The 11,551-nt window shown below is 48.2% G+C and overlaps 1 protein-coding gene across 2 annotated transcripts; it reads right to left on the bottom strand.

Moving 5' to 3' along the window:
- Positions 1–6,589: 6,589 nt before the first annotated feature.
- On the bottom strand, positions 6,590–11,484 carry DPEP3 (dipeptidase 3). 2 transcript variants are annotated; one of them, XM_049864593.1, is made up of 10 exons: positions 10,600–11,484; positions 10,122–10,248; positions 9,527–9,656; positions 9,301–9,442; positions 8,952–9,021; positions 8,687–8,863; positions 8,287–8,371; positions 7,638–7,713; positions 6,996–7,131; positions 6,590–6,904 (listed from the first exon to the last, which is right to left on the bottom strand). In XM_049864593.1, exons 1-10 carry the CDS (start codon positions 10,815–10,817, stop codon positions 6,680–6,682), a joined length of 1,386 nt encoding a protein of 461 aa, XP_049720550.1. In that variant the 5' UTR covers positions 10,818–11,484; the 3' UTR covers positions 6,590–6,679. The 2 variants fall into 2 exon arrangements, with proteins under 2 accessions (XP_049720550.1, XP_049720549.1); XM_049864592.1 differs by having other exon boundaries at positions 6,996–7,146; positions 10,600–11,483.
- Positions 11,485–11,551: the final 67 nt, after the last annotated feature.

The raw sequence follows: 11,551 nt of genomic DNA on the forward strand, positions 1-11,551 counted from the left end.
GGGCTGCTATCTCTGAACCTCTGATGCGATAATTGTAAAGTGGGGAAACGCTCTCACACCTGTTGAGGCTGTCTGAGGGCTCCGTGAGATGGGGTACGTGCTGCACTGGCCATGAGCCCTGCACCCAGGAAGCGCTCGGAGGCATTTGTTACTCAGAGAGGGGAAAGGGAGAGACAGGACCGCTCCAGGATTGCAGAGGCTACCCCAGTCCTGCTCAGGACCTCCTGACGTTCCTAAGTACCCTCTCCCCATCTCCATCATTATCTGAACCCCTGTGCCGGCAGGAAGGTCCTGTCCCTGCCCCGTGCCCCCTCGCTTCAGCCTCTCCGTGTTGGAGGGAGTTGAGGAGTCCCTGGGGCCCACAGCGGACTCCACAAACTCTGAGAACCCCGTAGAGGAGCCCAAGCACACAGAAGACAGGCTGGGTGTGAGGCAGGAGTTGGGGCTGTGAGTCCCCAAGGACTCCTTCCCCAGAGGCTGCTGCCCCCTCGGGAAGAAGGAACTCCCACCCCGTTAGCCCCTTCGGGACAGTAACTGGACACTTTGGACAAATTCCTGCATTTTAACTCTCTTATTGTCTCATCTCCTGGGGGTTCCTTTACTTATCTACTCCTAGCTTTTCTCTTTCATTTTCTACTCCACTGCTCCTGGCAACTTGATCCAGTTGGCTTTACTTTAACATCTTTATCTTTCTGGGCCTTCTTTTAGCTCCTTTTTTCTCTATCAGAAAACCCAGAGTCCATTTTACTTGTCTAACTCCATTTTTCTCCCTTTAACTCAGAGGTTTTAGCATATCAGAATGGCATCTTCCTGTGGAATCAGAGTTACTGGCCCTTGCAGGGGACCCCCAGCCAACCACCATTCTGACCCCCTCCTGACTGCAGGGTGGGCGGGGTCTGTCGAGTTGACCTCCTGACCCTCACACCACAGACACTGTCAGCCACCCACATTAGCTGCCTTCCAGCTGTACTGCCTACTCTCCCTGGCTCATGGTAGAGCCATCTATTCTGAAGAGAAAAGCTCAGTTCCTTGCTTGGGCCCTGTTCCATCTAGCCCTGCCAACCTCTGCAGCCTCATCCTTTGCCACCCTCCTCCCCAGCCACAGGCCCACCTTTCTTACCCCCTGCCCCCACCCTCACCAAACTTCTCCTTATCTAGTACTGCCTTCTCCTGGAAGACTTCTCTGACAGTCCTCTCCCACTCAAATCTGGGTTCCCCTGGGAGCAGTTTACCTAGGGTCACTATGAGTTGGAGTCGACTCAGTGGCAACAGGTTAATACCCATCTTGAAGCCCTGGTGGTGCAGTGGTTAAGAGCTTGGCTTCTAACCAAAAGGTTGGCAGTTTGAATCCACCAGCTGCTTCCTGGAAACCCTATGGGGCAGTTCTCTGTCTCATGGGGTTGCTATGAATTGGAATTGACTCAACGGCAGTGGACTTTTTTTTTTTTTTTAAGTACCCATCTCAAAGAAGTGTGTTGGTGGGAATCTCTGATTAATGTTTGTCATCCTCACTAGGCTGAATTTCACAAGGGCAGGATGATGTGGGGGTCTTTAAGTTACCCTGGGATCCTCTGTTCCTGGCCCCAGAACATTATTTGAATAAAGAATGAACAGGTGCCCCCTTGGTCCTCTGCAAAGGTCCCCCACGGCTCCATTCCCACCCCCAGATATGGCCTCTCTCCTCAAGGGAGGTCAGATCCAGTATGGGGAAGATAGGCTACCACAACCCAACCAACAACCTTAGAGGGGACTCTGTGGCTAGGATACAACTTCTTCCATACCATTGACTGACCAGTAGCCTGTACCATCATGAAAAATAAGCTCACAGGCAAAAAATAAAGACATTTGAGGAGCACCAAAAAAAAAAAAAAAAAGTTGCCTTTGAGTCAAGTCCGATTCATAGCGACCAAAGACAATTAAAATGAAAACGTACTGGTTTGCAGATTGTATCAGGAGAATTATTAGAACACACGGATCAATAATTCAAAATTAAGCTAATAAGCATTACAAAAGATAAGGAAGGGGAATAAAAAAGATAAGGGAGGATATTAGCAATATGAAACAATGAAAAGAAAGCATAAAAAAGAACAAGCAGAAATATAAGGTATGAAAAATAGAACTCTTCTGTGATCTGCTCAGGGATCTATTGCTGCATAACAGCCAACCAACCAACCTGTTACCCTCAAGTTGATTCTGACTCATAGCGACCCTATAGGACAGAGTAGAATTGCCACATAGCATTTCCAAGGAGCGCATGGTGGACTTGTGGTTAGCAGCCATAGCACTTAACCACTACAACACCAGGGTTTCCTGCTGCATAACAAATCACTCAAGACATAGTGGCTTAAAAAAACAGCAATCAACAAAAGCATTTGTTTTGCTCACAAATCTCTGTAGGGACAGCTTTTCTCTACAAGACACCAGCTTAGGTTGGAGGATCCACTTCTAAGAAGACTCATTCACATGACCAGCAAGTTATTACTGGCTGTAGGCTAGTGGCTCAACTTCAGCTGTGGGCCAGGAGCATTGCATCCTCTACATGTGGACATCTCCATGAGCTGTTTGACAGCTGTTTGACAGAGTGGCTGGATTCCATGAGCAAGCATTCTGTAGTGAGTGGAATAAAAACACCAAACCGGTTGCTGATGAGTTGATTCCAACTCATACCGACCCTAAAGGACAGACTAGAACTGTCCCCATAGGTCTTCCAAGGCTGTAAATCTTTGCAGAAGCAGATTGCCATGTCTGTTTCCCATGGAGTAGCTGACTTTTCAGTTAACCTAGTGCTTTAACCACTGTGCCACCAAGGCTCCATTAAAAAAAAAAACATTGCTGTCGAGTCAATTCCAACTTATAGCAACCCCATAGGACACAGTAGAACTGCCCCACAGGGTTTCCAAGGAGTGGCTGGTAGATTGGAACTGCCAACCTTCTGGTTAGTAGTCAAGTTCTTAACCACTGCACCACCAGGGCTCCAGGGCTCCATTAGTGGATTGAATAGTGGCCCCCAAAAGATATGTCCCCTGGAACCTGTGAATGGTATCCTACTTGGAATAAAGGTCTTTGCAGATGTAATTAAGAATCTTGAGATAGATTCGTCCTGAATTCATAAAAAAAAAAGGGCCCTAAATCCAATGATTGGTGTTCTTTATAAGAGAAAGGAGAGTGAGGTTTCAGACAGAGACACAGGGGAGAAGATGATGTGAAGATGGAAGCAGAGATGACAGTTATCAGCCCAAGCCAAAGAATGCCTTGAACCACGAGGAGCAGGAAGAGGCAAAGAAGGATTATCTCCAGAGGCTTTGGGATAATACAATAGTCAATAAAGTTAATATCCAATAAAATAGGTATGGAGACGGTTATTACATAATGATAAAAGTTTTAGCTTATCAGGAAAATATAGAAATTGTAAACATTAATGCACCTAATAAAATAGCCTCAAGTATTTGAATAAAAAACTACAAGAACTCTAGGGACAAACTGAATATATCATCATAATGGTATATTCAACTAAATACTATCATAATGATATATTCACCCAAATATACCATCACCTAAATATACCATAATGGTATATATAAAGTAAATACACAATCATAATGGAAGATTTCAACACAACTGTCATCGTTACAAATAGGTTAAGAAAAAAACAGCAATGATGTAAGATTTTAACAACACAGTTAATGAGCTAATAGACATGTACAGAGTTCTACATCCAACAATTAAAAAATGCATACTTTTATCAAGCATCCTTGGAACAGAAATTCATTACGAAGAATGTTTCAACAGAACTTCTACTTCCAACCATGATGGCATAACAGAGGGCCGAATTTACCCTTCTGGGTAAAACAAATATAACTCTGGATAAAATGTATAAAATAATGGTTTTCAGACGTCAGACAGTAGTCCCTGCAGGACTATAATTCCTGAAGGAAGGGAACCAAAATGCAGTGAACCCTACAGTTGTGCTAGTTTACTGCCTAGAGGCAATTCCCATGCCTCAATGTGGAGGGTAAGCAGGGCCCAAACAGAGCCCCAGAGGTCTTGCTGCATTGAGGAGAAAGAAATCGGTATTTGGGGAAGCCAGAGCAGCTAGAATCTTCAGGGAAGGTTGAAAGAGTTGAAAGCGGTTGCTGAGAGAATAGAACTGGGGCGTAGGGAGTGTGAGGATAGAGAAGGGTGGGGCAGGGGGTCTGTTCACACTATTTGACAGCTCACGGTATTATCCCAAGGTAAACATCTAACTAATCCCCACCCAAATCAAGGTATAGATATTGACAGAACCCCAGAAGCTACTTTCATGCCTCTTCCAGCTGCTGCCCTCTTCCTGTCCACCAAAGGAAGGCACCTTCCTGATAATATCCTGATTTTTCTGATAGCCACTGCCTAGCTTTCCTATACTGCATAAAAGTTACACCCCGAATATGTATTCCTGAGCATTAAGTTTAGCTTTTCCTGTTATTAAAAAAAAAAAGAAAAACATGTATTGAAGAATAATATCCATACAGAAAAGTTCACATACCCTGCTGAATTTTCACAAAGGGAACCCATCCTTGTTACCAGCACCCAGATCAGGAACCAGTAACCCAGAAGCTCTCCCTCATGCCTACTTCTAGTCATCACCCCCCGCCAAAGATAACTGACTTCTAACAACATAGATAAGTTTTGCCTGTTTTTGTACTTCATATAAAAGGAATAATACAACATGTATTATTTTGTGTCTGGCTTCTTTCATTCAACATTACTTTGTGGGATTCATCCACATTGTGTGTAACTGTAGTTTGTTCCTTTTTCATTACTGTATACTATTCCACTGAGTTAATATACCACGATTCATTTCTCTACTGCTGGGTTGTTTATAATTGGGAATTGTTAAAAACAATGCTTCTCTGAACATACTTGCTTGTGTCTTTTGGTGCACATGTGCAGATATTTTTGCTGGATCTGTATCTAGGAAAAGAATTGCTAAGTTCTTAGATATGTATATCCTCAACTTTAGTAGACATGCCAAAATGTTTTGCAAGGTAGTTTTATCAATTCATACTCCTACCAGTAGGGTGTGAGAATGCCTGTCGCTCCATGTCCTTACCAATACTTGGTATTACCTGTTAAATTTTAGTCACCTTCATTATGAATTTTATTTTGCATTTCCCTAGTGACTAATGAGGTTGATCACCTTTTTTTATGTTTATTGATTATTCGGATATCTTTTCTTGCAGAGTTTCTTCTGAAGTGTCTTGCCCATTCTTATATTGGGTGGCTTGTCTGTCTCTGGATATAAGCCTTTTGTCAATTATACGTGTTGAAAAATTCTCCCGTTCTGTGGCTTGCTTTTTCACTCTTTTCATAGTATTCTATGATGAACAGAAGTCATTAATTTTAATATAATCCAGTGTATCAGTCTTTGCCTTTGTAGTTAATGCTTTTTTTTGTCCAGTGTACCTATGCTGAGGTCACAAGTATATTTTCCTACACTACCCTCCAAGAGCTTTATTGTTTTACCATTTGCATTTGGATCAATAACACATTCAAATTAATTTTATTCTGTATGTTGCATTCTGTACAGTGTGAGGTGGGGTCAGTATTCTTTGTTTTTTGTCCAAATGGGTATTCAGTTGTCCCAGTTTGTCCTTATGGGTTCATTTTCTCCAGCTTATCTATACAGATTTAAGACCCAATACCAAGTGCAAGTGCAACAGCCTTGCACGGATTTCTCAACCTGCTCCCTCATTTCCGTTAGGTCTCATCCTTGTAACAAACCCCTTATTTTATAACTGCCATTTATAGTGGTTCTGCTTGTCTAATCAAACCCTGACTAATATAAAATTTTTAAAGAGCATGGTGAGAGGACTCACTCTACCTGATACCAAAAATTTATTTTAAAGTTGCCATTATTAAGATAGTGGTATTAATGCAAGAATTAGTAGCCCAAATAAATGACACAGAATTCAGAAATAGATCCCCACAGATGTGGGCATGTGATTTAATATCAAGTTCTCGCAGAAAGAACTTTGATCTAGCTCTGGCTCACCTCTGTGGATTGGGAGAGGAAAGTGGCCAAAGAAGGAGGGTCTGTAGTAAGCCAAGTATGGCATTAGTTTTTCTTTCTCTCTTTTTTTTAAAGTTTAATGATTTGGTGATTTTTTCCCCTCCACTTAAAAATCACCTAAAAAAAATCAGAGGACATCATCTGAAAAATTTAAAACACTCACAAATTTTCTCTCCTGCCAATTGCAGACATGTTACGTTTATTCTATAAACAGTATCAGCTTCTTAAAAAAACCAAATTTAAACCTTTTAGAAGAAGACTGGGAGCCCACCCACTGTCATGCTCCATTGATGGAATTGACATTGAACTCAGTTCCTTTGTGTTCTTCTGTGGGCTAGAGGCTTTGCAGAGGCTGTGCCTCTTTCAGCATAAGCATTTTGTAAGATGCCTCTGCCCTTCTTGAGACAGCCCAAGCTGGAGGCAGATGGAGCTACCGACCTTGAGTAGCTGGGGCTAGACCACAAGACCCTTCGCTACTCAAGAGCACTGGGAGCTTGTGCTCACCGTGAAGAAGGAAGGACACTTGTACCTGGCTCTGTGCCAAAATGTTTATTTTCAGCATATGCTTGTGCCTGAATGACTAGGAGGGAGTGCATGACTGCCACAGTGGCATCTGCGGGAGTGGCCAGGTCACCAGAGCCACAGGATGAGGATTGAGAAGGTGGTGGCAGTCACTAGGGCAAGTGGGGAGGTTTTTGAGGGCCTCTGGAGGACATGACTGGTTGTCCACTTGTTTGGTTCCAGATGATGCTCACTGTGAGGCTGAGGTAGGAGGTGGGAGTGACAGGACATGCCCAGCGGCCTGTCTGGAAACTCGTCCTCCACAGGGCTCTGCCCACTGTTTTCCTCTCTCACCTATGGGTGAGAGTCAGCTGTCAGTGGCTCCCACAGCCTCCTGCTCACCTGGTTAAACTACTGGAGCGTCCTTTTGCCTAGCCCAGCATACCTGTTCCACTTGTCTGAAGACCCTTAGCAGGTTTCTGCGAAGGACGCCCCAAAGTTCTTCCTCACTCCAGCCACGTCTCAGCAATTCCTCTATCAGCACTGGGTATGTGGATACGTCCTCCAGCCCTTGAGGGAATCTGTGTGGCCACCCACTGGCCAGCTGTGGGAACTCAGCCTTGATCTTGGTCTAGGCCTTCTACCCAATGTGTCCAGGGCCCACTGTCCCACCAGCGCCAGCCATATGTATGGGAAACTGATGGCTCAGTGAAGCCATGTTCTTCACCCTAGTGAATGCAACTTTGGAAGCTCCTTGAGGGCTGGGCTTCTTCAGCCTCTGCCAGCTGAGCAAATGGTCAGCTTACAACAGGTCTGCTGGGCTGGGAGTGGGAGCATGTGTTGGGCAGATGAGCTGTGTCTGGGAGGGGAGGAGTATTTAGCAAGTGTAGTGACCTGGAGTGGGTCCACTGGGCCGCAGGAGACACATGGAGAGCCCTGGAAACAGGCCCTAGGAGATGTCAGGTTGGCTCAAAGACCACACCCTGTGGCCAAGGCCTGAAGATGGGAAGACTATAAGATGGGAGACTGAGACTAAAGGCCTCTGTGTTGTATCCCAGCCTGAGACAAAATCCAGGGAAATACTCACCGTCCAGACCCGTCGTAATTTCCACTAATCCCAATGAACTCAGATCCAATGACTGCCCTGATGTGGTCGAAGTGATCTAGAGGGGTAGGGGTTAGTGGTGGAGAGCACCAGGCTGGAGTTACAGCCTGGGACCAACCCTGGTCTGGGGAAGCTCAGACTCTCACCAGCTCCCTGCCCACAGCACTCCAGGTCATGACAGTTGACCCCACAGAGTTCACAGTCAGTTGTGAGCTCTGAAGTGGCTACAGGTTGGGCTCTGGACCTGGAGTGGACCTCAGTGCTGCCCCTTTGGCCATTTCCTGGCTGGGAGTCACCCTGCCTTTTGATTCCTTGAAAGTCTAATGGGGTCCTGCCTAACCTGCCCAGAGATGTGGGGGATGAATGGTTCAAGGACTGGGAGCCAAAATGAGACCCAGAGGTAGAGGCCTGAGGGGCTGCCAGTCCATCAGTCTAAGGAAGACTGTTAATACCTGGCCCCTGTGTTTGACTGCCTCCCTATACCCATCAGCATCAACTCTGTGGCCCCAGTTCCGGGTGGCACAGAAGAGCTGTGTCTACTGCCCCTGGGTTCTCGGGAGGTCTGCCCATTGCTCAACAGGTGCGCCAGACTGAGGCATGTGCTGAAGCCAGAGGTGCACAAGGAGCTCACCTGCCACAGTAGACACGTTGGCTAACAGGTTGCACTGCAGTACCCCCATGGACAGCGTTACCATCACGATGCCACCGTTCTTCTTCTATAGGGATAGACAAATGGATACTCATCTTGTCCCTTGCAGCCTGACTGCCCACCCTTCTGTGCTCTGGTGGTCCTGGTAGGGCAGTGCTTAGTCCTGGCTTCGGGAGATAGAAGAGGTCCTACTTTCTGGGTTTGTGGGGTCCTTGGGTGGAGCTTATTTGGGCCTGAGTTTCAGAGATGGAGGAGCCTTGGGTTGAAGGGAACCTTGAGCTGGAGGGGGTGTCAGGCCTGAGCCAGTAATTTTGTTCAGGGTCAGGAGTCTTTGCATGGAATATGCCTAGCCCTGGGTTCAAGGGCTGGGGTGACTGCTCACCAAAAGCTGTAGAATGTCATCGGGAACATTCAGCAAATGGTTGCACACAGCTCTGGCGGCTGAGTGGGAGAAGATTACAGGAGCCTGTGACACCTCCAGAACCTGCCGCACCAAGGCATCTGATCCATAGGACAAGTCCACCATCATGCCTAGGCGGTTCATTTCCCTCACCACCTTCTGCAGGGACAGGTTGGGGGTGTCAGGGGTGCATGTGTGAGCATACATATCTGTAGGGAGTGGGTAGGGAGAGAACCAGGGTCCTCACCTCACCAAAGCCGGTCAACCCTCTGACGTTGTTGTAGAAGCGGTGTTTAAACTTGGTAGAACTCTCTGCCCTGCAGGACAGCCAGGAGAGGGCACTGTAGCTGGCCATACCTTGACCATCAGAACCTGGGAACTCTGTAGTCCCTCTGTCTGTCCATCCATCCCTCTTCTAGAACAGGAGCAAGGACTTAGGGCCAGCTGCTTTCTGGGAGTGTGAGGGACCTACGGGAAGTCCATCCTCCCTCTAGGAGCATCTTTAACCTCCCCTTTGTGTTCAGGCCGATCCCAGGGATGGGCAGTTTCCCTACCACACGTTCAGCAATTCCACCCTGGCCAGGTGCTATGCTCACCACGGTGTGCTGCAGGTGAAGGTGAGTGTCAGGTAGCGCACTCCAAGCAGATAGAAACTACGCAGCACAGAGAAGCTGCTGTCCAGGGAGTGACCACCCTCTACGCCAATGAGGCAGGCCAGCTTTTTAGTGCTGTTCAGACCTGGAAAAGGGTGTGTCAAGTGGTTAGGGCCCAGGGCCAGAGCCACCAGACTTAGCCTGTTACTATATCCCACCTCTAGTCTACCTTCAGCTGAGGTCACAAGCTCCAGTTCAGAGTAGGAGGCACACATGCGGTGAATGAGGTCAATTTGCTCCAGTGCGAAGCGCACAGCATCCTGGTCCTGAGTCTCGCATGGGACGTAGGCTGTCCAGAACTGGGAATAGGCCCGGGAGTCCAGATCGAGGCCAGAGTAGCCTCCAAATCCCCTAGCCTATCACACTTTCCTCAGCCCCCATGGCACCCGTTGGGCCAGTGGCCCCAAGTTAGGCACTGCATAACCCCATGTTACCTGATGCCTATTAAGCTTGTTCCCAGTGGCTAAACTCTTGGCATATCATGGCCAGCTATTTTTTTCCTGTGCTGTCTAACTACTCCAAGGCCAATCTGCCATGTTCTTTGTGGTTCCAGCAGCCCCCACACTCACCAGGGGATTTTCTGTCACTTTATTTGTGTCCCCATATAGCTGGCCTGACTTGGTTTCCAAGGCCCCCACGCTCCCCAGCAGCTACATCATGGCACATTGTGTGCCCCATAGTACCTAGTCACCCAGGGGGTGGCCTACCTAGGTTTATGTGGCCCCAACATTCCCCAACAGCCCTGTCGTGGCACCTTGTGATACCTGGGCACCCACGAGGCCGTCCCTAAGCCTGTCCAAGCTGGTCTGGCCACGGCTGAAATTGCGCAGATTAACATCCTGTAGCTTGTTCTGGAAAAGCTGTGCCAAAAGCAGAGGCAGGTCGTTGTGACTAGAGGGGTGTCAAGACAGGGTCAGAGTGGGGACCTATTCTGCAGGTCACACAGGACATGTCACCAGGCCTGTGCCTGTCACACCACCACCCCCCTACCCCCCACCCCCCCACCCCCCCACCCCCCGTCACTCAGACAATAAGGAGATATCCTGAGGAAAGGCTTGGAGTGGGGATTCTACCAGGGATGGGCTAATGGTGGGGAAGAGGGCACCCATGGGTGCAGGGGAAGACAGAACTCCAAGGGGTGGTGTGAGGGAGTTTCCTCACTAGCCCTGCACGCTCAGGATCCCCTCCCCTGCCCAGAGGATGCTTTTAGCCACCACCCACCCACACACTGCCCCTAGGTACCCGTCCACTAGCGGAAAGGCTCGCATCAGGACCCTCGCACGCTCTCTAAGGCTGGGGGCGCTGGGGAGGCCTGGCGTGGCGGAGGCGCTGGAGGCACCAGGCGGAGTCAGGGCGCAGGTTACGCGTGTGGGAGGCGGCGGCAGCAGTAGCAGGAGCAGTAGGTACAGCAGACGCAGCCGGTCTAGCCGGTGGAGACTCTCGAGGCCCGCGGGCCGCATGATGCACAGGGCTCGGTAGGCAGATGGGGGGTCGATCGCGGTAGCCTGAAGCAGGCACAGTGCCGCGATGGGGTCTCGACGCTGGACTCAGGCGACCCAGTGGCACGGCCTCGCAAGGAAGGCTGGAGTCACAAAACCCTGCAAAGGACACGCGGGGAGCCGCGACGCCGAGTAGCACAGCCGCCAGGGGGCAGCATGGCCCTCCCGTCCCTAGCCCAGAGGGCGCCCCCACGGGCCGGGTTGGCCTGTGCAGGGAGGGGTCTTCCTAATCTCGCTTACTAGCCAGACAGGTTGGAAACCTATGTGGGAATTTAGCAGCGGGGATGTGTTCTCCCTCCCCAACAGGTCAAATATTCTATGAAATTCTAAGCTCCGATTTAGGAAAGTGAATTAGATAAACTGTATATGTTTTGACTGCCAGAAATTTTGTATATTCTTAGATGAAAAGTGAAATTTAAGAACAATAGTTACGGAAATAGAGCATTTTGTTTTAGCCTCTAGTATCGCGTTTTGTTTCTGTATGTGTATTAATATAAAAAACCAAAAACCAAACCCAGTGCCGTCGAGTCGATTACCAACTCATAGCGACCCCATAGGACGGAGTAGAACAGCCCCCATAGAGTTTCCAAGAAGCGCCTGGTGGATTTGAACTGCCAACCTTTTGGTTAGCAGCTGTAGCTCTTAACCACTATGCCACAAGCGTTTCCATACATGCAGAAAAAGGCTGTAAAGAA

This window comes from Elephas maximus, chromosome 21, assembly GCF_024166365.1.
Source record: "Elephas maximus indicus isolate mEleMax1 chromosome 21, mEleMax1 primary haplotype, whole genome shotgun sequence".
Lineage (NCBI taxonomy): Eukaryota > Metazoa > Chordata > Mammalia > Proboscidea > Elephantidae > Elephas > Elephas maximus.